This window comes from Oryza glaberrima, chromosome 10, assembly GCF_000147395.1.
Source record: "Oryza glaberrima chromosome 10, OglaRS2, whole genome shotgun sequence".
NCBI lineage: Eukaryota > Viridiplantae > Streptophyta > Magnoliopsida > Poales > Poaceae > Oryza > Oryza glaberrima.
The window spans coordinates 18,572,077-18,599,882 of NC_068335.1; the positions used below are offsets into that span (position 1 = coordinate 18,572,077).

Here is a 27,806-nt window from a genome sequence, read left to right on the forward strand (position 1 = left end):
CGGGGCAATAGACAGGATAATACAGTCTCGAAGCTTGCAAAAAAAATCATATGCTCTCCAAATCGCCAAATAAACCATTGTGGAGAGTTTTTTTTTTAAAAAAAGAAATTATGGAGAGTTTTTGGTTACAAGCTATGAGCATCTAAGCTAGTGGAGTAGTAGTAAACTAAAATAATGTGGAGAGAATCTTACTTTGGACGATCTTTAATAACCAAAGTTTTACAATGGGTTAAGACCTAACCTATCTTTCACATGACACCACATATATAGTTATCATTCTTATTGCATTTGGACCAGGGATTACAACTATACACATGTTAGCACAAGAACAACTAATGTAGCAAGTTATAGTAGATCCTATTAAATAAATGGGGTTTCATTACTACATATGAACGCTCACAAATCATATTTCACTACTTAACAGTTGAGGGCACTTAACTTGATGAAGTACTCAAACTAAAAATAATGAAATACTCAATGTTAATTCCATAATAATGAAACTGGATTATAGCGCCCCTAATTAGGCTCGGTTCTTTAAAGCAGAGTAATTGTCTAATTGAGCCATCCCAAAGTTAAATTAACAATTTATTAAAATAGTAGATCACCTGATGGAGTCTTCGGTGCTTGCAACTTTGTGAACCCTAGTCCAAAGTACAAAAAAAATATAATTATATGCAGTGTTGTGTGAAAATATGAATTTAGTCCTAGTTCATTGTAAAATTTTACTTAATAAAGATAGCCCAAAGTGAAATTCCTCAATTATATTAGAACAACAACACCTTATTTTCCTCATTTTTGTTTCATATCAAAATGAAAAATCAATTGTTGTAGAAAAAGGTGTTAAAGGTTAGAGTATTGAAAAATAAACAAACTGCATCAAGCTGGGGAGATTCAGAAGGGGCAAAAGTGACAGAGGTTGAATGCGATCTCATTGACAGAAGAACAGTGTACTGATGAGATGCTCTCCAATCTTGTTTTGAGATGGGACCAGGAGTAGTGGATAAGGCAATCTGTCTCGGAGCAGCTACAGCTGGGTTAGTCTAGAAATATCCCGAACTCCTCTCTGCTTTGTCGTACTACTGTTTTTTTTATTAGGCTCTCCTAGCTAATCCGCAGTTATCATTATCATTTCCTTAATTAATTTATTGCAGGAAGAATCCACAGCCTACCTCATGAAGTCCAATTGGTGCATCAACTTGGTGGGGCCCATTAGTGCCGAAATTGTTAGGTTCCTCTGATAATCCTACCCAGTGATGCTTATTTGCACCTTCCCTGCCGGTGGATAAATAAACTAGCGTCCATGTATTAGCTTGATAGTAGTAAAATTTTAGTGTGATTGTCTTGTTTGTGTAAGTTAAATAACTAAAATCTGATGGTAAAAATGGTATTGTCGTATTGATATCTCGTCGTATAACTTGGTATTCGAGTTTTAAGTGATACTATAAAACTCTCTTCTTTCGTACCGGTGTAGTTACTTACATGCATCCCATCTTCCGTCCCCTCTCTTTCTTCCCCATAGTCATCGGCCGTTGGTAAGGGGATTGTGTCCTCTATAGTTGAGTTCTTCCTGTAGTTGGTTTTTCTCTCTTTTCTTTTGTAGCTCAAGAAAGCCGTTTGCGTCTAACTTGTTTTGTCCTGGTTGCGTCCGGTCATGGAGGGTATTGCCACAATCTTATTTAGCAACTGCCTCTCATCTAGGGGCTTTTGGGCTCACCATCAATGCTGTAGTGTAGGGTTTGTCCTCAAGCTCAATGAAAAGGAAGTTGTGTCATCTGCTACTTTCTTCTCCGATGAGCTACACCGCAACTACGATGATCTCCTTTCTCGTTCCAGATGATGGTTTTTTAAGCTACAGTTGAAGTTCTCTCAATTAGCCATCTCAACCTCCAACTTTCAGTGGCTCTGTTCGGGTTTGTACCTCGTCATCATCCTCTTGCAATTGTCATGAAATCGGTTTCTGTACATCCATCAACTCTTGAAACTCTCCATATTTTATTCCTAGACCTAAATTGTCAGCCTCACTCATTTCCTTTTGAAAAGTGAAGCTTTGCGTCTTCGCTTTCGAGGGTCAGGATATAGGATGGTTCAAGCAAGCTTTTGTTTTTTGTTCCAGCTTTCTACAACTTTCGCTTTAGCTTCGCGACAAAGAGCGGTTTTTGATGGCATGGCATCATGCATGTGCCATCCTATTTAGCAATTTAAAATAATTGAAGCGATATTGACATGTATGTTGTAGTTTTTCTTTTCATTTCTCTCTATTTTGTTATTGTTTGTTATTGATTGGTGTGTTGATGCTATAACTCTTTTGTTGCCATCAGTTAGTCTAATGCTTATTATAAGCAGCATGGATTATCAGCAATAGAAAATAATTTTTGGGTCACTTTTTTTTATATATGGCCTTAGCAATTTAGGAGTCGACGTTCAAAAATAAACTACAAAATAAACTACGATTAGAAAATCTCAAAAACAACTTCAAAACTATGTTTTAGAATTCAAAATTTTACAGCGGCCATAGGACAAACAATAAATTCGATGGAGGCACCACATAGTAAAAAAAAACATTTTGGTTTGGTCCCGGGATAAAATGTGGACAGTTTTATTTTGATCGATGGTAAAACGGATATGTAAATGCCTAATGTTGTACTAACAGACACATCAGGTATTGACTAATTAACACCGAAAGTTTGTACTTTGTACAGCTTTATTGACTGAAAACTGATATGGAATAGAAAAAATTGCTACGAGCACTTAGCTTAACAATAGGTTTTCGATCGAGATATGCCACCTAAGAGTATGAAAAATACAAGCACATGTTGAGAACAATATACTGGGTAGCTGTAGTGATGATTTGCAGGCGGGGTGTGATTTAGGAGGGTTAGAGCTGGTGTACCTCGTGAAAAAGGCAGAAAGCGACGGCATAACCGTAGACCCAATCTAGCAAAATATCTTGTGTGCCCAGATGAACACAAAGGCAGATTATACAATGCTCCACCTGTGACAAAGCAAGCTCTTATACGATTTAATGCATTGCACCTGCATTTAACTTTAACGGCTCGTTTTTTGCTTAAAGCAATATACAAGATTTTGAAGTCTTCCTAGAACATAAGGAAATCAATTTGAAGCAGCATAGAGGCAGCTTAGGATGAAGTATTTCTTTCACATTTGATGCTCATTTTGAACACATATGCTTGTTTATTGTTCCTGTTTCATACGAATATTTAAATTCCTGTAACATTATCGTAAAATTCCCGCATTCTAAATGCAACATGAGATGAGAGGTATTCGATCCATTTCAACAAAAGATTTTCTCACACGCTAAGCTTCTTTTCAACAACAGGAATTTTACCCTTTTTTTCAGGGGAGTTATTTCCCGTAAAAATCCTACAGAATTTCTTTTGATTTAGATATCACCTTAAATCAATCCAATGCAAGTTCTAAGAAAGTTTATTCGGCTCTGCGAAGACTTGATATTTCATTTTCATTTTAACTCGACGAAATTACATCTACTCCATAGGTAGGATAAAGGACGACGCTTTCTCACACAGTTAGTTTACGGCTTTTCTTTTTTGTCGGTTGCTAAACGCTTTCCAAATTCCAGTTATCTCAATTTTTTTTAACGCACATGCTTTCTAAATAGTTAAACAATGATTTTTCATAAAAAATCAATTTAAAATATGATAATAATAATTTTAAAGAAGTTTTGTTAAGCTAATACTAAATTAATCTAACAAATGATGTTTTAAGAATGTACTACAGAAGTGTTGAGAGGATTAGTTCCCAATGCACTACAGAATGCAAAACACAGGCTTACGGCAGGTAATTACCGCGAGAGAGAAGACAACGAGAACACCCGGGTGGCGCGCCGTGACACGCACGCGCCCCGACGCGGCACGCCACCGCGGCGCGCCACGGCGCACACGTGGCGCCGGCCGGAGCGCGCGCGCGCCTCCGCCTGCGCGCCCGGCACGCACACTCGCGTCGCGTCGCGTCGGTCCCTGTCCCCCCCCCCCCCCCCCCTCTCGTGCCCCTCCCCTCTTCAAAGGCCACCACACCACACCACACCCACCCACCCCCCTCCCTCCCTCCCACCGCACGGCGCACGCTCGCGATCGCGAACCCCCCCAGCGAGGGCAAGGAAGGGAGAGGAGACGAGGAATCTGAGCGCGCGCGAGCGAGCGAGCGCAAGGGTGGGTGGTTCCGGCCGCGGCGGGGGGGTTGCCCCGGGGTTGGATGAGAAGGAGGGCGTCGGCGTCGGCGTCGGCGGCGGCGGTGGTGGCGGTGGTGGAGGATGCGGAAGGCGTACAAGGACTCGCTCAAGGTGCTCGAAGCTGACATCCAGCACGCCAACACCCTGTAAGCTCCTCCCTCCTCCTCCTCCGGCTTTCCCCACCGCGATCCCGTCGCCCTTCCCCTCTCGATTCCAGCTGCCGCGGCGGCGGCGGCGGCGAGGCCGCGCCGGTGCGGCGTGAGAGATCGATCGGTGGGTAATCGAACCACGCCGCGGCGCGGCGCGCCGCGCGGGTTGGCTGGTGAGGTGGTGGGATTTCTGCCGCGTCTCCTCAGTTGTCCGATACATTATCCGCGAGCTAGCGAGCGCACGAGCGGTGGCAGATCAGGAAGGGATCTTGTCGCGTGCTCATTTAGCATATTAAAAAGAACACTACTCCCTCCCATGTGTTCCAGCAATCCAGCGTTCTAAATTCCCTGCGAAAAAGTGGAGGAGAATTTTAGTGGTGTGATTCAGAGAGAGGGGGGGGGGGGGGGGGGGGGCAGGGTGCCTATCCAGCCACATGTGATGTGATCCACCACCCAGTGATGCTAATTGCTTGTTTATTTCTTGGTGTTCTGATGAGCAGGGCCTCCGAATTTCCCCGGGAGTACGATGGCGCGTGCCTGCAGATGCGGCTCTCGTATAGCCCCGCGGCGCATATATTCCTCTTCCTGGTGCAGTGGACTGACTGCAGCCTCGCCGGGGCTCTCGGCTTGCTGAGGATCCTCGTCTACAAGGTCTAATGGCATGTTACAATGTATGTTTGTCGGTTCGGTGCTTGCGTTTCGGAGTTTTTCTTACTGAAATTGTAGCTCATTGTGTAGGTTTATGTCGACGGGACGACGACAATGTCTACCCATGAGAGGAAAGCCAGCATCAAAGAATTCTACGGTAATGTAACATGTTCTTGTAACTTTAGCCGAGGGTCTAATTATGCAGATATTCTCCTCATTGCATTGTTTTATTGATTGGAATTGTTATATGGTTGGCTGGAACAGCTGTGATATTTCCTTCTCTGCTGCAACTGCAAAGGGGGATTACTGATACGGAGGACAAAAAGCAGAAGACCTTGTGCATGGAGAGGTACAGAAGGAGAGATGAGGATGAAAGAAACATCTTATCCGAAATTGATGCCGAGAGAGAAGAGGAGTGCGGGATTTGCATGGAGATGAACAGCAAAGTGGTGTTGCCCAACTGCACCCATAATATGTGCCTCAGATGCTACCAGGACTGGTACGCAGAATTTCTTGGTCTGTGCATGTAGTTTGTGTGACTGCATTCTGGTGATGTGCAACTGCAGCCTTCTCTGTCATGAATGTGATTGATTAACTAACATTGGCTAGATGATGTGTTTTGTATTATTCTTCCATGGACGTCCCCTGAGAGTCGTGGTCCCGTGGAAGCTTAGGACCCTTCAAACGTGGTGCTGTCGATTAGCTAACAATGTCAGGTTGACATGCCCCCTACCAATATGCTCAGAGGCTTAAGTTCAAGTCCTTCTGACGCTATGAATGAATGTCCAGTAGGCAGTAGCTTAACTAAACAGGATATAACGGGCACATACATACTTATGAAGCGAGTAAACAGCACAATTTTGAATATTCAGCTATTGTAAAATGTAGGAAGCCTATACATTCTGTGCTTAGCAAATCAAAGCATATTCTGAACTGTCTCCTACTACTCATAATCCAAAGATCTTTTGAGAATGGCATTTTGTTGAGTCTATTGATTATATCGACCTTGTCTTTGTTCCTGCTTCTTAGTTCTTATGCATCCTGTTTCTAATCATGTGTAGTTATTTGACTCCTGATTATGAAAACATGGGTGATCTGTTGTTTCTGTAGCTAACTATTTAGCTAATCAATCATGTTGAGGGTCATGGAATCATGCAGAGCAACCTAGCTTGTTAGCGAACATTGATACTGTATAAGTGTATATCTGGAATTTATTTGTCTTTGTTTCAATATGTTTGCGGAACAAAATCATTTGTGGTATTGTGCATTAGGTTTTCTCACATTACATATCTATATGATCTATCTTTATTCTTGGCTTCTTACAACCGATGCATATCTTTTGGGTTAGCAAAACTTGGATCACGTCCTTGTACTCTGGAGTTGCCATACAGCTACCATACATATCTGTTCAAAAAACAATGCTTGAACAAAAGGATTGTGTTATTGCAGGAATTCAAGATCACAGTCTTGTCCATTCTGCCGTGACAACTTGAAGAAGACTGACCCTGGTGACTTATGGATCTATGTTGAGGACCAAGATGTGGTTGACATGGAGACAGTGTCAAGAGAGAACCTCAGAAGGCTGTTCATGTACATAAACAAGCTGCCTCTTATTGTTCCGGATGTCATCTTCAGTATTTATGATTCCCACATAAAATGACTCGCAACGCTGCTTCGTCGACGGCCTTCAGCCAATGCTCTGTTCTGATTAAGCTATGCCCCCAAGTTCTCCATTTCCATGCTTAGACTCAAGCTCTTGGAAATGCCTGAACCGTTGTGGAGACACAAACCTCCTGGTTGTGTTGTAGAACTTATTTAGTGGTTACATGCGTCCTATCTTCAAGCATATCAAAGCCAGCTTGTATATATCTGACATGGCTCTGTCAATAGAGAACTTGTGCATGCCCCAAATGGAGGCAGTGCTGTTTGTTACTGTTATTCTGAGCTCTGTTGTAGCTTGCTCTTGCTGTTTACAAACATGATGGCTCTGCCAACATTTGCATCAAGTGTTTCTGCTCCAAAATTTGGTTTCTGGTTAGCGCCAGTCAAATTAGCCAGCTGCTGTTACTCAGGTTTATCCAAGATTTGCCATTATCCTGAGCCTCTCGTTGAGTTAGCTTCACCTTGCATGAGAAACTCATATAGCACCATTTCAGTTGAACTGGCTAACACTTCTACATCAGTATTTACAGTCAACAATAGCTGAAACTGCAGAATCATCAGTCCAAGATTACCAATTCTTACTAGCAAAGTTTTCATTCATATCATCCTCACTGTGAGAATTGAGAAGTATCAATATAAATATATAACCAATCCGATCAAATTGAGCTCAATATCACAATTGGCAAAGCACGGATTACTGCATTGCCTGACAATTAACCAGCTTTCTGCTGCAAAAATTTGGTTTCTAATCAGTGAGTCAGATTTAACCAGCTGCTGTTACTCATGGTGTGTTAAAAGAGGCTTTTATCCAAGAGTTGCCATTAACCTGAGCCTCTTATTGAGTTAACTTCTCCTTTTAGGAGAAGCTCATACAACACCATTTCAACTGAACTGGCTGACTTTTAAGCAATATTCACAGTCAGCGACAATAGCTGAAACTGCAGAATCATCAGTCATCAAAGATCACCAATTCATACCATTTTTTTCTCCCTTCAGATCATCCTCACTGTTAGAAGCATCAATACAATCAATCCAATCAAAATTGAGCTCAATATCAAAATGGAGAATGCTACATAACGGTATCCCTTCAAACTTCAAACGAGATAATACCTCAAAGATACCATCTCGTCCAAACGGGGTATCGGCCGATACTTACCAGGTATCAGGTGATCTTTAGAGATAGCATCCCGTTCGAACAGGATACCGTCCCGTAGCATTTCCCTATCACAATTGGCGAAGAACATATTGCTCCATTTGCATTTCCTGAACAATTCACAAGCCTTTTTTTTTTGTTCTTGCTCAAATGCTGATTGGTTTGGTTTCCTAGAGATCCATGTACATCCGGTACGCATCCCTGCGTGGAGCGTAGTAGCCGACGACGGTGGCGTCGACCTGGAACCCGGCCTTGCGGTAGAGCGCCACCGCCGCCGCCCTCGCCGGGTCGACGTGGAGGGACACCCGCTGGACCCGCCTCCTCCGGCAGCCCTCGACGGCGGCCATCAGCAGCGCCTCGCCGTGGCCCTGCCTCCTCCGGCTTTCCTTCACTGCATCAGCAACCACAGCCACGGAATCAGCCCCCAAGAGATTGAGAGGGTTTAGGGGGGGAGAGGAGTGTTTGTTGTTGTGTGCCGCACCGGCGAGCTTGGTGATGGAGGCGCAGAGGGAGGTGGCGCACGTGTACATGGCGTACCCGACGACCTCCTCCTCCTCGTCGGAGGCGGCGGCGGCGTCTCCGGTGGTGGGGATGGTGGCGGCCGCGGCTGAGTAGATCAGGGCGGTGTTCCGGCGCTTGAGCTCGTCGTGGAAGGTCCGCGCCAGGGACTCGTGCTTCGGGAAGATCCGCTTCTCCATACGCACGATGTCGTCGATGACGCGGCCGGCGCGCGGGTGCGCGGGGTCCAGCTCGAGTATCCTCGCTGCCGTCGCCACCGCCGCCATGATGCTTCGATGGAGAACGCAGGAGCGAGCTTGTTTTGCGTTTTGCACCCCGCGTTTCTTCGGTTTTGGGTTTGAAGGATCAAAGGAACCCACTTTTGTTCTTCTCGGCTCTCGCCAATTTGTTTGGGCGTAATTTGCTACTACCCCGTTTTGACATTTTTTCATGTAACACTGGATCATTCGTTTTATTTAAAAAGTTAGTGTAAATATAAAAAAATAAATCATACTTAAAGTACTTTTTATAATAAAACAAGTCACAAACAAAATAAATAATAATTTTATAATTTTATAAATAAGGCAAATGATCGAACGTTATGAAAAAAACTCAAAACGACAAGTATTTTGGGATGGAGGTAGTAGTAATTTGCATGTAACCATTCGTATACGAATTGGTTATTTGGTTTATCACAATGAAATTATTATTGTACGTTTGTGTCATATTGTTACAATTGCATAGAGGAAATGGAAACATGATATTCCGTTTATAAAATTTATGCGATCTTCGGAGAACTGATTTTAGTTCTCCCAAAATCAAATGTTGTACCTCTGGTCATTGATATATGACGCTTTGATAAACACATGAACTATCTATTTATACAAAAGTTGTTTATCCTAACAACAGATATTAAAGATTGGAGGGAATATTTTCTTTAACAAATGGATTAAATTTACATGATTTATAATTTGAAGATATTTTGTAAACAAAATTGATATCAGTAAAAAATTCATTATTCAACACAGAGCAGGTGAGCAAAATGATGAGTCTGCTAGGATAAACCAAAACGGTTTATTAGGGAATAAAAACTAATTTATAGGTAAAAGTTTCATATATTTGTTCATAGCGACTTAAAAGCCAACGCTAAAACAAATTACGTTAAAAATATCTTAAAAATCAACTTTTCAAAATTTTAAATTATAAATTTTAATTTATTAGACTAACCGATGAACCTCTTAATGTCACCGGAGAGGGAGGAGCGCGAACAAGTACAAGCAGAACCAGCAACTCAATACTTCCAAAAAAAAAAAAAAACCAGCAACTCAAAACCGCACAAAATAAGGAGATTCTCCAGGGTCCCAAACGCAAAAGATCCCAAACCCCTAAATCACCCGCTCCCCACCTCCTCCTCCTCCTCCTCTCGCTGGTGTCTCGGGTGGCGGCGCGGCGCACCACCTCGCGGCGAGATGGCGAGCTCGGCGCTGAGGCGATCCCTCCGACGCCTCCTCCCTTCGAGCCCCCCTCCCCCGTCCCCCGCCTCCGCCGCCGCCGCCGCGACCTTCCGCCGCTCCTTCCTGTCCGGTGGCGGTGACGGTGAGAACCCCCCCCTGCCGCCTCCTCCTCCTGATCGAGAACTCCTCTCGAACGGATCCCTCCATGCGATGTTCCCTAATATAAGTTGTGTCGAATCCTGACCTGGATGGAGTTGTTCGTGCTTGCCCACACCTTCGCCATTTTTCGTTGTAGTTATCCATCGGGTTGAATCGAGTGGCTGGGGAGATCTAGGTTTAACGCAGATTTGCAGCCACACATGCTGCTTATAAGCCAATTTTTAATTTTTAAATTTAATTTTAGAGTTGATTTTGTGTTTTCTTTCGTTGTAGTTTTTTTATAGCATTTGCTTTTGAATAGCTAAGAACACATATATAAAAGTTGTACTCATAAATTATGTTTTGGTTGACAATAAGCGATTCGGATATGCATATGCATAAGCGAAAAGATGAGGCTGTTGATGTAGAGCTTTCGCGTGCAAAATCCCAATTGCGATGACAGTACTAGTGATTGTTTGAGGAGTTGATGCCTAAAAAAGATGTCCCAATAGTACTAGTGTTCTTATGCTTGTTTTGGTTGGCTTATCCGGCGCAGGGGTGGGAGAGAGCGTGGAAGAATTTGAGAAGAGGATGCTGAGTGGCTTGGATGATGGGCTTGAGAATCGCCGTGGAGGATCTGACTGGGGTTGGAGAGGTGGGTTCCGTAACAGGGGTAACTCTAGCAGCATCTTGGCTGAATTGGGCACGGGCTTCGATTCCTTAGAAGATGGTTTGGATGAGAAGTTGGATGAGGCGTCCCGCACCTTTCATGTGACGGAGGAGTATGAGGACGATGACTATGATTACAGGCCAGATGTGACTTTCAGGCGAGGCTCGACTTATAATGTCAAGGTAAGAGGGATTTCTGTTTTTCACATCATTGTTGAAGTATACAAAGAGCACATGCCTTGTGCACTATTTAGGATTACATTTATCCTGAATAAGTATTCTGGAACTCAGCGGTAAATTTGTGAGCTAGAACAGGTTTGATGTGTTGTATATGTACACACAAATTTACATCTTTTGCTGGATACATGCTTGTCAAAACAGAGAAATTCCTATTATGATACACTAATGCCTAAACAATTGAAAACTTAGAAAATGTGACTCTTAGTATTAATTTTAGTTTACCTTTTTATATCTGTTTGCTCATTCCATGGACATACTGTAGTGGAATGAGTCTTCTAACAGCATGTTTATCACACTCTACTGCATGCAGGATCTTGACCTTACAAGACCTGCAGCCGCAAAGAACCCTCCTAGGCCACAGTTTCAAACAACTACAGAGGAGGTTTTAAAGAAAGCCGATTTTAGGGTTTGTACATCTGCCTGACAAACTGTGTAAATAGTCTGCAGTTTATTTTTTAGCTTTTAATGGAATTATAGGTTTTGCATTACTTTGTCACCTTGTATTCTTGTAAACTATAGAGTGTTTAGCCAGTTAGCCAGCATGAATTTCAGTAACACATAATGGTGGTATGCTGTGACTAATTTCAAGAACGGTATGTCATTTGAGGAAGTCATAACTTAGATGATGATAGCATGTGATCTACTTTCTATCCTAGAAGTTATAACATTTGAGATTCTGGTATTTTATTTACCGCTGTTGTGTTTGAATTTTAACAATAACTAAAATAGTTTACTGTAGTGGGTTGATATGTTGCTTGTTAACCTACTTATTTGAATTATTGCCTCACATTATTCTAAGATGACATTTGGATGCAAATACTGGAACACGGTAACTATCAAAGTCGAAATCATTGGGATGTATGTAGGCATGTATTTCAAGTTTCAACGTGTAAAACGAGTGTGCATGGTTGAAAATGTACAATTCAGAATGCAGAAAAAACAAACATAGTTTTACATTTGAATGATACAATAACAAACAATGATCTTGCCTGTATATTAATAGCTGCTGTTTTTGATTACTTGGTTGTTCCTTGCAGAATGTTAGATTTCTGGCCAACTTTCTTACAGAAGCTGGCATTATAATCAAGAGGAGTCAGGTAAGAAGGAACTTTTCCCCTTTCTGTGCATAGAAATTTGGGTAATGACATTCCTGATGTATGGTAATAATTCATCATGCTATTTTAGATAGCTTTCAAATTGATATTTTCAGAGTAGAATGGTCTCTCTAAGAAAGGATTGCCAGAGTTCAGATAGCAACTTTTATTCAATGCATGCACAGGGACTCAAAGGTTTCCAATATTCTAAATGTAACTTTTGATCACTAGACATAAATATTGTCTTGTTTTTATAGTTCATGCATTGCTGATGATGCTGTTAATGAGATATCTTTGTTGATTCTTGTTGGACGTGGTCTTTTCAGTGCTTAGTTCTAAAGTAACACAATATCATAATTAAGGTGCCACGTAGCACCATCTCTCCTCGGCAACTCTCAGCGTAGTGTCTTTTGTGGTATCTTGTTTAGTTCTTTTTAGGGTATACCTTCATGTTTTGCTGTATGAGTCTGTTTCACAAATGCACACGTAATTATGTATTTATATAAATGCTTTGCCATGGTTTCTAACTTATTGATCTGCTTTTCAGACTCGTATAAGTGCGAAAGCTCAGCGTAAGGTTGCAAGAGAGATTAAAACCGCCCGTGCATTGGGGCTATTGCCTTTCACAACAATGGGCCAAAGACCATTCATTTATGGCAGATCTGTGGAGGTGAATCTTTCAGAGGAGGAATATGGTTACGACTTTGTAGATCGGAGGGCAGGTGAGCCTGATGAGAATGCAGACGACGCTGTGCCTGATGAGGACGTTGCGCCTGGTGTGGAGAATGCATAAGCATTTTTCAAGGGCTTGCCATTCTGCAATGCTCTGCATTTCTTCTGTTACTCATTCGACACGGTTCCACATGCCTTCCTGCCTGATAGTCATCTACTCTTGCCCGGATCATAGCCCAGGTTCAATAAATTGTAGTATTTCGCATGTTATGTACACTATAATCTCGGTTTCTGGTTTTGCTTGTTGTGACATGATCAGCAAAATTTTTGGCTTGCTAGTCTCCAGGTTGGAGATCATGTGCCCCACCTAACATTAACATGAAAATGATCCAGACGAGATCCAGTCCTTAATTAATTTTAAGGCAGTCACAGTAAGTCCAGTTACCTGTTAATGATTGCCAGTCAGGGGGCTCCAACGACTGAGAGAAACTCAGGGCATGTATAGTTCGAAAAAAGAAAACTTTTACATGTCACATCCGATATTTGATCGGATGTTGGAAGAGTCTTTTTTGACACAAATAATGAAAAAACTAATTTCATAACTCGTCTGGAAACCACGAGACGAATCTTTTGAGTCTAATTAATCCTTCATTAGCATATATGGGTTACTGTAACATTTATGGCTAATCATGGACTAATTAGACTCAAAAGATTTGTTGGAGAATGAACCCCTCCATCAAGGAACCGTGAGGCCCCCCTTTGTGAGTTCGGCCGGGGGCAGCGGGTGAGATTCAAGGGCTTGGTGAGCGAAGCTGTGTGATCTTGAGGGGGTTTAATCCCCCAAAGATGATGAGACAAAAGGGGTTTATACAGGTTCGGGCCGCTGAGAAGCGTAATACCCTACTCCTGTGTTCGGGATTATGGTTGAGTGTTACAAGGGTTCCTAAACTCCGGAGAGCACTCTCGCTCTTCTTCTCCTAGAGTTCAGGTTTTCTGTGAGTCGTCCTCTTTCCCGGCGGGCAAGGTCCTCCTTTTATATATCAAGGGGTTACCACATGGGCCCTAAAACATAACTTAGTGGAGAAGAATTACAATCTTTGCATTAAATGCATGTCTTGTCTCTTGACTTGGGAAGCAAGCACACGTCATCTTGATGATGAGGCCTGTCAAATCTTGCCGCCTGACACGGGGGTGCCCCTGTTAGTCACCATTTAATGGGCGAAGACTTCTGGGCTCTTATTACACCGGGAAACGGGAGCCTTGCTTTGACCAGAGCGAGAGGACCGACTCTGGCTGGGATAAGAGGATGAGGACCTCTCACCATCATTATTTGATGGGACATGTCAGGCTGCACGTTACCTGACACACGAGCAGCACACAGGCGCACTACCCCAGTCCCATCGGTCATTCGACCGGTCACAGACCGGTTGAGTGCATTGCACACTGCATTAAATGCGGCGTGGCGTGACTACTCGGGCCGCCATAAATGCGGGTAGGTGGGCACCTGGAGGCAGACACTTAACCCACCGTACATGGTGACCTAGAGAGGGGGTCGGGGGAGCCCGACCCCTAGTCACAGGAGCGGGCGGCCGCCGCCCGACCTCGGGCCCGATCCCCCCTCGGGGGAGGGCCACGTGGCGCCTGGGGCAGCATTCTCCCTCTAGTCTCGGCCAGGGAGTGGCCGCCGCCCCACCTCGGGCCTGACTCCCCTCGGGGGAGGGCCACGTGGCATCGGGGGGCAGCCTCCTCCATCCAGTCTCTGGGAAGGAGTGGCCGCCACCTTACCTCGGGCCTGACTCCCCCCCTCGGGGGAGGGCCACGTGGCATCGGGGGCAGCCTCCTCCGACTAGTCTTTGGGAAAGAGTGGCCGCCACCCCACCTCGGGCCTGACTCCCCTTGGGGGAGTGCCACGAGGCATTGGGGGGCAGCCTCCTCCGACTAATCTTTGGGAAAGAGTGGCCTCCACCCCACCTTGGGCCTGACTCCCCTTGGGGGAGGGCCATGAGGCATTGGGGGGCAGCCTCCTCCCTCTAAACATGATACCCCCGGGCCCATATCACCGACAAGATTTGTCTCGCGATTTTCCCTCTAACTGTGCAATTAGTTTCTTTTTAATCTATATTTAATGCTCTATATATGTGTCTAAAGATGCGATGTGATGTTTTTGGGAAAAAAATTTGGAAACTAAACCAGGCCTCATAGTAATTCTTGTACTAGTACTAGGCTCCTGTTTTTGGTTGCTTTCTTTTACTGTAATATTTTTGATTCGCTATCTCTAGATACAACAGCTATCTATACTTTCTATAAAGTTATAACCCACTAACTTTAAAGCTTAACATGCAACCATGCCACATCATCACCCACTAACAATAATTACATATTCAACCTCATGCAAGCATGCAAGATCATCTACAATCTATTTAGTTCTATAAATTAACATGCAAGCATATTCAATCACTACCTTTCACATCATTTCCACAATAGTTTTACAATTCTCTATATCAATTTTATAATATTTAATATAAAGTGCTTTCATGATTAAAAAAATTGATAAGCCCTGAGATTTGATTATTTTTTTTTCTTTTTACTCCTAGCTGAATTGTAACGAAAAATAATATTGAAAATTACTTAGTAATTCCCGTAGCAAAGGGGAATCCCCTAGTGTCAGAAGGATTAAAGGACTGGGTTAGGATATGCCCTTTGGATCTCTATAATTTTCACTTGAATTATGCTATGGAATCTGGATATGCCCGTGCCCAATTTTTGCTCCCAAATACTGTGCCATGTTGTTGACTCGCACGAGCGCACGGTGGTGAATGGGTCACATCGTGCGAAACAAATCTGTTGCGTGACATTGCACTGCTCTCCACTCAATTATTCTTATTATTATTTTGTTCTGTTTGGTTGGTTGGTGTCGTGTCGGCGCGGCTCGTGTGTCAATTCGGAGGTCGGCATCGCGGCAGAAGCCCTGTGGCATATTCGCATCCGCGTGAGAGTTCATCGCAGAATTGAACTGGGTTATATGGCCATGAAATGTTCCGTTGGCGAATAAGTTAGGGTCGCTTTCGTACTGATTAATTTATTTTAAGGTAAATATAGTCCTTATTTGTTTCAATTGTATGGGTATAGTTATAGTTGTATTCTTTATTTCTTTTAGATAATATAAAAGTTGATCACTAAATATACAGTTTTTTTTGTTTGCGAACGCCAAAAAGAAATACAGTATTACTAGTAAAGTACATTTTATTACGAATCTAAATATACCACTTTGATGTAACATTATTATATCATTTAAAATTTGTTGTGGTCAAAACATTGTCAACCATAATTAAAACCAACGAGTATTTGCAAAAAGAAGGGGTGGGAGTGATTCTCACGTAGCGCATGATGATCAGAGTTTCTGCATGAGTTAGGTGCATCAGGTAATGTAAGTAAGGTATTGGGGCCACCTGTCGGTGAAGTGTCTCATTGCTGAGTGTGAAAACGTTGTGTGCATGAACAATAAGAAACCCAAACATGGCATTCTATATTTGAGTAAATTTCACAAAACAATAACTATTTTTTTAAAATGATCATAGCACAGTAACGATACGTGATCGATTTAAGAAAAAGGAATATCAACTTGACCCACTATCATATACAGGTAAAGTCAAAAGATCAGTATGCATTAAACTACATCATCCTAAAAAATCTTAAATCGTTAGATCGTTCATTGGAGGGCTAGAAGGTCTCTGCTCATGTGGAGTAACATTCATTTCTTCGTTGTATTTATTTTAGATAATAAAAATGTCCGGCTTTTGCTTCAGAAAGGCCATAACCACTTGTTACATGGTTCACCCAATAGATAGCTCATAAAATTCAGGAAATAACGAAAGCATTAACTAATTATTACAAGGTGTTCTCTTACCTTTATTAATTTTTAATTGAAAAACTATTATCTCCCCAATCATCATGTAACGAGTATAGAAGTCTTTAAGTTTCCTCAGTCATGTTATAAGCTGTCCGACTTTCTTTTTAAGTCTAACTTCTTCAAATTGACTAAATTTATAGAAAAATATAGTAGTATTTTTAACATAAAACAAATATATTATCAAAATATATTCAATGTTAGATTTAATAAAAATAATTTGATATTTTATATGTTGCTAAAATTTTTTTATGTCAGGATTATGAATACCACATACCTAATAGCAGTTGACTAAATCTCGGCAGGACTCACCACATACCATGTCTTATACGGAAACAACCTTCGGATATAGGAGGAGTTTCGCATATGGAAGGATGAATAGAGTTCTATATGGAAACGACAAGGACTACTCGGATTGTATCCATATTGGTTTTCCTAGTTCTACTTGGACAAGGGGATACCTATGGGTATAAATACAAGGCCCCCTAGGAGGAGAGGGGACACGGAACAATAGATCAAGACACAAGATCAACATACAAGCCAACATACGCCAAGACAAGACGCCGGATATCGACTTCAGAGATAAGCATGGCTTGTCCCATACGGTGTCTACGGATACTGTCAGGAGAGATATAGCGCTGTCTTTGATCTCGCCGGATGCGGATTCGAGAAAGAAGGCTACCCTATTGTCAACTACGAGTCAGCACTTCAGATCGCCAAGTCGACAACAGATAGGCTACCCCAAATATTGGATTGATGTGATTATGGTGAATAAGAGCAACGATCGGCTTCACAATTTAGGGGCCCGAACCTATATAAAAATCCTCGTCCCCATATCTTATATTACAATCTCGCATATATCCTAGTACCAACGATCCCCATACTGTGCAAATACCGAAATCGTGGTATCAAACGTCGATATTTTATAAACTTGATCAAATTTGAATAAGTTTGACTAGAAAAAAAGTCAAACGACTTACAATATAAAATATAAAATGAAGAGAGTATTTAGCTTTGCATCTTTTCTCAAAACTATTTATCTTTACATGGTCATATGTAACAACATACGGGATATCCTGCTGCATAGTAGTAGTAGTTTACTGACTGTTTCAAGAAGTTTATCCTTTTCCTCCTCGATTTTTATTCTTATGGTTCTTTGAATTGGAAGAAAAATATAGGAATTTTAGGGATTTCAATCCTATAAAAAAAATTTCTATCCTTTAAATCCCTATGGAATGGACAATCCTATAGAGATTTTAGAGGAAATTTAGCAAGAGCTTCAACCTCTTAATTAATTTCCTTTGAGTCTATCTCTCTCATCCAATTTCTGCGTTTTCTTGCGGTTCAATCAAACGGTTTTTTCTATATTTTACAATCATCTATTTTACGCTTATATTTCTATTAAAATCATATGTGTCCCTTAATTCGATTACCAAAAACTCATCTTTCGAACTCACTAATCCCAATTCCCACGCAACATTGTCCCCGCGGAGTCCACAGAGAAAAAAAAAGTTAACGACGGACCAAAGCCGCCCGCCCATACCATTCACCTTCATCTCACCTTCCCTTCTCTCCACGCATCTCCTCTCTCCTCTCCTCTCCTCTCCCCGGCGAAGCCACCGCCGACCATCTCCCGCCGCCTCCCCACCCCACCCCACGCGCGCCCGCGCCCCGGCGAGCACTCCCGGAGGCGCGCCGAGGGCGGCCTCCTCCTCCTCCTCCTCCTCCTCCTCTTCCCGACCTCCCCCTCCTCGCGCGCATGGCCGGCGGCGAGAGAACGCTCGGAGCGACGACGCGGCCGCGCCCCTCCCGACGCCCCCCGTCGCCTCCCGGCTCGAATTGAAGGTATTCGTTAGCCGTCTCTCTCTTCCCCTCCCCGCTCCGCTTCGTGACCCCCCCGGCGTGGTGGTGGCAGCCCCAGCGGTGGGGGTGTAGATTAGGGATCCGTTCGAATTTAGGTTGAGTAAATTTCCCTCCAATTAACGCTGGAATTTCTTCCTCTTTTTTTTTTTTTTGATGCGTGGTGCAGTGCTAACAGCAAGCAGTTTGGTTTGAAAGCAAATTTGGGGGATTATTATTTTTTTGGTGGGAAATTTGAGTAGGGATCTGTAATAGCGGAAAAAGGAGGAGCTTCGGTGGTGAATTGAGGGGGTTTCTCCATGGTGGGGAAGGAATTGGTGGTGAGAAAGAACGGCCCCGTGGACATCCGCGAGATTGCCGCCAAGGCGACGCTGAGGGAGGTCCGGCAGAATGGGCACACCTACGTTGAGCTCCGCCGTGTCGGCAAGCGCGTCATCTTCTTCTGCACCATCTGCCTCACCGAGTGCTTCAGCGACACCGTGCTGTTTGATCACCTGAAGGGGAACCTGCACTCCCGGCGCTACGCGGAGGCTAAGGTCACGCTGTTCGGGCCCATGCCATGGCCGTTCAACGACGGCGTGCTCTTCTTCAACAACTCGCGCGAGAAGGACCCGCTCTTGCTGGACTCGAGCTCGCAGAACACCAGAGAGCTGGCTCTGGTTCCAGCGAACGACACTGAAGTGACTTCGAGGTTGAGAGATGATTCTAGCTCTCGCAATGGCGCAAAAGGCACACGCCGTGGTGCAAATGCGCATGGTAATGGTAGAACTGCTTCTGTATCTGAAGATCATGTGCTGTCAAACCAAAGTGGAACTGACGGTCCTCTCGTTATTCCTAGTGTATTGCTAAAGGATGTTGTTTCGGATTTGCCTGTGCATCTTTTGGGATATGGAAATATTGCATACAGGTTATGGGAAGCTAGCAAAGGAAGTAAAAAGATTAGCAAGATCTGGTGTGCTTGGGTAGGACAGGATGGCTCCGATGGCTTGGATGAGTGTGACACCTATGAGCAATCTGACTTTGCCATTGTCAACTTCTCTTATACGATTGAGTTGGGCAGGAAGTGGTCTTCTGATGATCAGGACCTTCCTATCTCTGCTGGATCTTTCTTCGTGATTGATGATGCTGGACACCGTGGAAAGAGAAGAAAGAAGTCATTTTCAGATCAAGAAGCATCTTCAGAGGAGTCGAATGAGCAAAGCAGCTCCGCCCATGACAATAGCCAAGCTATCATAACAGGTTCCCCAACAGGTACTTCACACAATCTTCAAGTTGGCCTCTTATCCACCAAATCTATGAGGAGGGAGTTGCGTAAGCAGAAGCGCCTTGCTGCTGAGAAAGCTTGTGATATTTGTGGGCGACCAATGCTTCTTGAAAAGGATGTAGCTACCTTGCTCAACTGCAAGACAGGAAATCTAGCCTGCAGCAGTAGAAACTCAAGCGGGGTAAGTTATTTCAAACATTCTTTGCCTTTGCAGTTTCTTAGTATTTCTTGAAGATAGCAACGCATGACATGCTTAGCATTTCTCACAGATAAATAAATTAAAGCAAACCTAAAAATTTAGACATTTGACTAATTTCCATTCATTAGTTATGGTAACTTCTTCACTGTTGTAATGGAATTACAGTTCTCACAAACCAGGGATTCCAAACCGTATAATGCAAAGTGGTTGATTTCATTTCAAGCAAAACATAGACAGTGTATAGTTTCTTCTTTAAAAATTTGTAGTATTCTGCTGCAACCTCCAATGACTTTGTACGGCTAATTTTGCAGGCATTTCATTTGTTTCACACTTCTTGCCTTGTGCACTGGACTATTTTATGCCAATATGAGATGCTAGCAGACAAAATTGCAAGCAAGGGAAAAAGCAATCGAGGAAGAAAGGCAAAAAATGCACCTAAGAAAATAACATCCATCCTTTGCCCAGAATGCCAGGGTACTGGAATCCATGTTGAGGGAGATGAACTGGAAAAACCAACCATTTCTTTATCTGAGGTTCAGACTTCAGAGTGCTATTCTTCGCTGCTACTTTTCTTTAACTGGACCTGCTTCAATTATTTGTTGTGTTGAGTAATTGTCGACATCCTTAATTTTAGATCTGTATCGCAGATGTTTCGCTATAAGCTGAAAGCCATTGAAGCACACAAAGCATGGATGAAGAGCCCTGAGGTGCTTGAGAACTGTTCCACTGGACTTCATTTCCCTGCAGAGCAAATAGAGAACTCTGAGGTAGCTTCATAGGCTAGCATAATTAATACCCATTTTGTTTTGGATTAAACGCGTGATTGATCGAACCAACTTTTTTGCAGGAGCAGGAGGTGATTCCACTGAAGTCGGTTGCTTTCTATGCAGCTGACGGGTGAGATGTCCTGCTAAGGCCATGGACCGTGCCTCGTCGCTGCCAGAAACGAGAGGGATTCTGCCAGGGACGTTGTAAATTTACTAGAGCAGCTGTAAATAAGCTTGCTTGACGATACTGTTAGAGATGCTGACAGTGCAGTTCGCTTCGGTTTAGCCTGTAATTGTGTTGTACCTATGTTAACCTGTCTGTCCTGAGATACAATGACAGCCAGTAGATGGAACTCCAGCAGAACTGTATAAAGACTGGGTGTTGTAACCGTATATGTACTGTCCGTATGCTTTGTTAAAACAAGTTCTTGTGTTTTATCTCGTTGCAACGTTTCTGAACAATGATTTTGGTTTCGTGGTTGATTCTAACAATTTCAACGTATTCCAGAACTCAAATGCTGCGTTTTTGGTGTTTCGCTAGTTTGTACTACCGAAAACGGCTGTTAGAAGTTGTACGCAGAAGAGACGACATCGGATCACTGAACACTGAGTAGAATGTCACATTTTATTTTACTAAGATAAAAGCTCACAATCTGTTCATAGGTGATTGGCGTCAATTTTGTACAAATATCTCATTTAACAGAAGCATAATCACAGTTTACACAGTATGGGCCTTTTGTTTTCAGGTATGAGATCGAGAACTGTGTTTTATTTCGAAATCGCTTTTAGAATCATGTACTCCTAGCAAATTGATCCCTTTCAAGAAAGCCCTGTTTGAACAAGGTGGCCTTTTCCTAGAACTGTAATCAAGTTACGAAAATCTCTCCCAAAAACCATGAAAAAATTCAGAAGAGAAGAAAAAAAGAAAAGGGCAAAGTTACCGCAACTTGGATCTCAGCAAGATAATTGTGTCATCAGGAGGCCATGGCCATGATAGCAACAGCCTCACATGTAATCAGGAAGATAACGCAGTATTTCTTGAAAAGCATCATCGATCCACTTGATTCACCCAACTCACACATAAACCACAAAAATCACATAAAAAACAACAATAACCAAAAAAACCCAGATGTATCAACTACTGCTGACGGATTTCAGATCACTACTCCTACACCTTACAGATCTGATCCTGCTGGATTGCTCAGAGAGATTCAGATACAAAAGGGGAAAAAAAACAGACAGTCTCAGATCTACCTGCGGCGGCGAAGGCTCGGGAGGGGATGGAGGCTAGGGTTTCTGGCCATGCGAGTCCATTTCCCCATCAGGTGAACCCCTCCCCTTTTATAGCCTCACTCCCCCGACCCGCAGCCGCGCTCCCGGCGGCGCCGAGACCCCACCGCCGCGTCTCGCTCAGAAAAGAAAAAAAAAAAAGTCCAACTCGCCTAACGAGTGGGCCCGAAGCGGCCCAAATACCAGGAGACTTTCCGGCCCACCCGCCGCCCCGCCCGCCCCTTCTGGAATCTTCCGTCGCCTTCGCACCTCGTCACGGGGGGTAAAAAAAAAGAAGAAAAAAAACCGAAAAAAAAAAAGGAAAGCAGTGGAAAACCCCAAGCCGCAAGCCCCCCCGCCGCGAGTCGTCTTCTCATCTCTCCTCCGCCGCCGCCGCCTGCTGCTGCATCTCTCGTCGTCGCCGGTGAGGGAAGGGAGGGGAGGGGGGAGGGCGTGATGGCGGCGGTGAGGGAGGTGGGGTCGAAGGCGGAGCTGGAGGCGGCGGCGGGAGGGGCGCGGGCCGCCGCGGTGCACTTCTGGGCGGCGTGGTGCGAGGCGTCCAAGCAGATGGACGAGGTCTTCGCGCACCTCGCCGTCGACTTCCCCCACGCCGTCTTCCTCCGGGTACGTGCGTGCGCTCGTGCCACTGCTGGTGTCCTCCCCGATCGCGGTAGATTTGAGCTGTTTAGTTCGCTTAGGGTTATGGTGTGGTAAGGATTTTGGTGGAAGGTTACAGTGACTTGCTTGCTGGTGGCTTCACATACTGTATTTCCTACCATTTGTTTTAGTAGATTCATATGAGATGTTTTTCGGATGATGAATTGTGAATCTTGTTTCAAGAATCATGAGTAGATTTGGAATTAGTTTGCTTTTATATATCTGGGAAGTAGGTATATGTTTTTGAGAGGTTGATACTAACCTGGCTGCCTGGAGTTCTGCCATAATATAGAGCCCATAGTATATAAATTATTGATAGTGATTATTTCTTCGATGTTCTGTGTAGGATAAATGCTATTGAAGCTGCTCTACTTCTGTGTTTGATTTGTAACTGTGGTGTTGTTTCTTTTACTTCATAGTATTGTGTAGGGATGTATCAACTATCAAGTACAATTCTTCTTCTTTGATTGCCGATCCAACTTGTTTATCCAGTTTGACTTACTGCAACTAACTAAAGAGCCAGTTTGACTTACTGCAACTAACTAAAGAGGTAGTTGTGTAACATCCTTAAGCGCTGACCATTTTCCTGCTTAGCGTACAATTCTTTGATTGCCCATCCAACTTGTTTATCCAGTTTGACTTACTGGTTGAATGCAACTACTGAAGAGGTAGTTGTGTAACATCCTTAAGCGCTGATCATTTTCCTGCTTAGCACCGACTCACTGTTTATTCCACCTTGGGTTGTAGCTTACTGCATGTCTGACTAGTTGCTATTGTGCTAGGAACCATACTCTTAGCGCTAGAATACGTCCTGCAACCTTTTGAGTTCTCAGTGGACTCTGAAATCTGTCAAGACTCAAGAGTATGAGACAAAATATAAATATTTCCAGTCCCTTACATAATTATGATTCGTTTTGCTACTGGATTATTCTGTAGTTTCATTGAGTGATACCATCAAACTGAGTGTTATATAATAAATACTGTTCTAATTCAGTAGCTCTTCTTTGTGACTATTTTTCTTTGGGCATTACTTATATTCCTATTAGTCTCTCTAGTAATTGTTAATCACTGTATTATATTGTAGAATTTGACTTCTATATCATTTGCTTGTTTGTTTTCTCATACACTAGTAACTTTTGTCAGGTTGAAGCTGAGGAACAACCCGAAATTTCAGAGGCATATGGAGTTACAGCAGTGCCATATTTTGTTTTCTTGAAGGTATTCGCAACTGCCTTTATATAATTTGTTCTGACACGAACCATTTCACATAGTTATATATTTTTGCATAATAACTTCTGGTAGGATCATGATACTCTTCCTTACTAACTTGATGCGGATGAGTTCTAGCCTTGTATAATGCTAGTATGGCTATAATGCTGAATAAGTAGCTTGTATTCTTCCAACAAGATGAGAGGTGCAATAATTTTTTTATTCCACAAAATAGTGATCAGATTTGCTTGCTCATATACCCTGAAGTAATGAGTTTGGATTGTCTCCACTGACATTAGCTGCCTACAGTGAAGTTACCATTTTTTAGAGGTGCAGTAAAGATTCTACCTTGTTGTGTAATTTAGTGCACCATAACTGTCTGCACTAAAGACTCCTTATGAATGTATCTTATGACATCTGATGAGGTGTGTTGTTTGATGGTGTAACACACAGTCTCTCTCAATTCATGGACTTACAATCAGTATGAGCTGTGAATTGTGCTCTTGAACCAATGCACCTGATCATATGATTATTACTATTAAAGCTTGCATGCATAGGTCCTTTAGTATATTGCTGAATATTTGTTAGCAAATTATTTGAAATATCAGTATGATGCTTTTTACTTAAAGAGGTTGTCATCTTTGTGTCTTTGTTTTTTTGGGGTTTGCAGGAAGGTAAAACTGTTGATACTCTGGAGGGTGCAAATCCAGCCAGCTTGGCCAATAAGGTTGCAAAGTTAGCTGGGCCTGCCAGCGTTGCTGAGTCTGCTGTGCCTGCTAGCCTGGGTGTGGCTGCTGGGCCTGCTGTACTTGAAAAGGTTCAAGAGATGGCACAGCAAAATGGAGCTTCTGCCACTAGTAGTGCAGAAGATGCATTGAACAAGAGATTGGAGCAGCTTGTCAATTCCCATCCCGTCTTCTTATTTATGAAGGGAACCCCTGAGCAACCAAGGTGTGGTTTCAGTCGAAAAGTAGTTGATGTTTTGAAGCAGGAAGGAGTTGAATTTGGGAGCTTTGACATCCTAACAGATAACGATGTACGTGAAGGAATGAAAAAGTTCTCAAACTGGCCGACTTTTCCTCAGCTCTACTGCAAAGGTGAGCTGCTTGGTGGATGTGATATTGTGATTGCTATGCATGAAAGCGGTGAACTGAAGGATGTTTTTAAGGAGCACAACATTCCGCTGCAGCCACAGGGAAGCAAAAACGAGGAGGCAGTGAAAGCCAAGCCTGATACTGAGAAGAGTGGTGCAGTTTCTGAACCAGCTTTGCTTACTGCAGCTCAGAAGGAACGCTTGGAAAGCCTTGTTAATTCCAGCACAGTGATGGCATTTATAAAAGGTACACCTGAGGAGCCCAAGTGTGGATTCAGTGGAAAACTAGTGCATATTCTTAAGCAAGAGAAGATCCCTTTCTCAAGTTTTGACATTCTTACGGATGATGAGGTTAGGCAGGGTCTAAAGCTTCTCTCAAACTGGCCTAGTTACCCTCAACTGTACATAAACGGTGAACTGGTTGGCGGATCAGACATTGTTATGGAGATGCATAAGAGTGGGGAGCTTAAGAAGGTTCTATCTGAGAAAGGGATCGTTGCGAAAGAAAGTCTAGAAGACCGCCTGAAGGCCCTGATTTCCTCTGCCCCAGTGATGCTCTTCATGAAGGGCACCCCAGATGCCCCCCGCTGCGGCTTCAGTTCTAAGGTTGTGAATGCACTGAAGCAAGCAGGAGTCAGCTTCGGAGCGTTCGACATCCTATCCGACGAGGAGGTTAGGCAAGGCTTGAAGACGTACTCCAACTGGCCCACGTTCCCTCAGCTGTACTACAAATCAGAACTGATTGGAGGCTGTGACATCGTTCTTGAGCTGGAGAAGAGTGGAGAGCTGAAGTCCACGCTTTCGGAGTGAGGAAAATTTACCGTCGTATCCGCATCTTCCTCTTCCTGGTGTTTCTACCATCCGTCGACCATCGAGTTTGCTCTATTGATGGCATTTTCTTGTATTCATAGATCCGTATTTCAAACTTAGATATATGCCTGTGCCACATCGCTTTTAACTGTGACATCTGCAGAAGAATAACTAAGACGACCTGTTCAGTACGGCTAATAACTAAGACGACCTGTTCAGTACGGTTATATTGCCAGTTCATTTTGCCGCCTCGCTTTCGCTCTGCCTTGAAGCGTTGCAACTTCCTTATTATCGCAATTAATAGAGGGTGCTTTAGAAAATTAGAATGTACGCATAATTTGTGCATGTCTGTGATATACTGGTGTCATTGGCGATTTTACAGTGAAGTCTGAGATAAACAGCATTTTGCGTACGTGCCACGTCTTTTACTACATAACGTGTATACTATATAATGCTGATGCCAAAATTTAAATCTTAAAACTTAATTTTGGTAATTTTGGAGTTGATTTCGAGGTTTTATATGAGCCACCCATAAGTCGCATATAAATTGGGCCGGAACGGGATTGTGGTTCACGTGCGGGCTATATTTGATTGGGCTAGATGGGCCTTACAGATCCGCTGCTACCGCAGCTAGGCTTAGGCTGTGTTTGTAACTCATTTTTCCCAACCCATCTCCCTCGTTTTCCGCGCGCACGTTTTTCAAACAGCTAAACAGCATGTTTTTTACAAAAAGTTTCTATACGAAAGTTACTTAAAAAAATCAAATTAATCTATTTTTTAAAAAACAATTAGCCAATACTTAATTAATAACGCGCTAATAGACCGCTCCGTTTTCCATGCGGAGGGAATAAGTTCCCATCCACCCCATGCGAACACAGCCTTAGCAAAATTAGGAAAAAGTACACCGAAGGTCTCTCAACTTGTTAGTGAGATAAAAAACGTCATCGAACCGCAAAATCAGATATGCGAGAGGTCAGGAGGCCGCGGAGCTCGACGCAGCCGGGCATGTCGCTCGGCGTGAAGGCCGTGACAGCAGCGCTGTCGCTGATCCTTGCGAGTCTAGCCTCCGGAGCGTAGGTGGGGTCATCGGTTGTGGCAGAGAAGGCAGCAGCGGTGGCGGCGGTGTGCCGGCTACCCAGCGGGGATGGAGCAGGAGCTCACCTCGTCGGGGCCGTACAAGGACCTCAAATCCATGGGAAGCTCAAACAACTCGTTCAAGTTGTGATCCATGGACCAGACAGCAGCTTGTGTGGCTTGTGAATTCTCGTCCGCCGCCAGCCTCCCTCACTGAAGAAGAGAATAGAGATGAGAAGGACGAGAGAAGAGAAAAAAAAAGTGCAATTGACATGTAGGTCTCACGCACTTTTTTTCCTGACTAGGATGCCATGTAAGTGAAACCACCCATATATTCTATCATAGGAAGTTGAGTGCACGGTTTGTGTGAGTTTAGGGTGCATATTTCTAAATTTGTGGTTAAGGAATCTCAAAAAAAAAAAGGAATAAGTCCACTTTGACTCCCTTAAAAGTGACCCGAATCTAATCCATGACCCTAAACCGTAAAACTGGGTATGTCGACCCCCAAACTATTGAAACCGGTGCAATTTGACTCCCTTGGTGGTTTTAGAGGGCAGTTTTGGTGACGTGGCACTGACGTGGCGGTGTTGACCTGGTCTATAGGGTTGACGTGGCGCTTAGATGGCATTTGAATTAAAAACACATATGTGGGACCCGTTTGGCATTCACACACATAAAAAAATGCGGGGTCCACATGTCATCATCTCTCTCTTTATTCTTCCTCCCCTCTTCCTCCGTTCTCTCTTTCTTTCTCTTTCTCTCCCCTTCGGCCAGCCGCGGGGACTGGAGCACGGCTGGAGCGGCGGGGGCTAGAGTGGTGGCGGTCGGCGGAAGCTGAAGCAGCGGTGGCGGGCTGGAGCTGACGGCGGGTTCCAGAGCGGCAACGGGCAGCTCGATGACCGGCAAGGAGGCGGGAAAGGACGGCAGCGCCGACGCCGATGCCGACGACATCGAGCGGGGGGGGGGGGGGGGGAGGGGCGGCGGTCGACGGCACGACACCTAAGCGCCCTAACCCCAGTCCTCACCTCCACCGTCACGGCGCCCTCACCGGGGAACGAGCTCCCTGCTCCCTCCGCCGCCTCCCGCCGTCCGTGATAACAAGATCCGGCGCTC

At 43.8% G+C, this 27,806-nt stretch overlaps 4 protein-coding genes across 5 annotated transcripts; 3 read left to right on the forward strand and 1 right to left on the reverse strand.

Moving 5' to 3' along the window:
• Window positions 1–4,069: 4,069 nt before the first annotated feature.
• LOC127752985 (E3 ubiquitin-protein ligase AIRP2-like) lies at window positions 4,070–7,008 on the forward strand. The gene is made up of 5 exons (XM_052278439.1): window positions 4,070–4,353; window positions 4,857–5,007; window positions 5,095–5,161; window positions 5,269–5,503; window positions 6,454–7,008. Exons 1-5 carry the CDS (start codon window positions 4,289–4,291, stop codon window positions 6,662–6,664), a joined length of 729 nt encoding a protein of 242 aa, XP_052134399.1. The 5' UTR covers window positions 4,070–4,288; the 3' UTR covers window positions 6,665–7,008.
• Window positions 7,009–7,085: 77 nt separating this feature from the next.
• Window positions 7,086–8,769, reverse strand: LOC127752986 (uncharacterized). Of its 2 annotated transcripts, XR_008012454.1 has the most exons (3): window positions 8,301–8,769; window positions 7,823–8,210; window positions 7,086–7,672 (listed from the first exon to the last, which is right to left on the reverse strand). XR_008012454.1 is itself a non-coding variant. In XM_052278440.1 (2 exons), exons 1-2 carry the CDS (start codon window positions 8,767–8,769, stop codon window positions 7,990–7,992), a joined length of 690 nt encoding a protein of 229 aa, XP_052134400.1. In that variant the 3' UTR covers window positions 7,086–7,989. The 2 variants fall into 2 exon arrangements, 1 of the variants encoding a protein (XP_052134400.1); XM_052278440.1 differs by having other exon boundaries at window positions 7,086–8,210.
• Window positions 8,770–9,690: 921 nt separating this feature from the next.
• Window positions 9,691–13,020, forward strand: LOC127753497 (uncharacterized). Its single transcript, XM_052278980.1, has 5 exons — window positions 9,691–9,913; window positions 10,466–10,761; window positions 11,129–11,224; window positions 11,856–11,915; window positions 12,460–13,020. Exons 1-5 carry the CDS (start codon window positions 9,787–9,789, stop codon window positions 12,703–12,705), a joined length of 825 nt encoding a protein of 274 aa, XP_052134940.1. The 5' UTR covers window positions 9,691–9,786; the 3' UTR covers window positions 12,706–13,020.
• A 5,001-nt stretch (window positions 13,021–18,021) lies between these two features.
• LOC127786440 (uncharacterized) lies at window positions 18,022–25,949 on the forward strand. The gene is made up of 7 exons (XM_052313848.1): window positions 18,022–18,336; window positions 18,521–19,796; window positions 20,126–20,347; window positions 20,462–20,581; window positions 22,343–22,474; window positions 23,651–23,725; window positions 24,387–25,949. The coding sequence occupies exons 2-7, from the start codon at window positions 18,651–18,653 to the stop codon at window positions 25,617–25,619; spliced, it is 2,928 nt and encodes a 975-aa protein (XP_052169808.1). The 5' UTR covers window positions 18,022–18,336; window positions 18,521–18,650; the 3' UTR covers window positions 25,620–25,949.
• The last annotated feature ends 1,857 nt before the right edge of the window (window positions 25,950–27,806 follow it).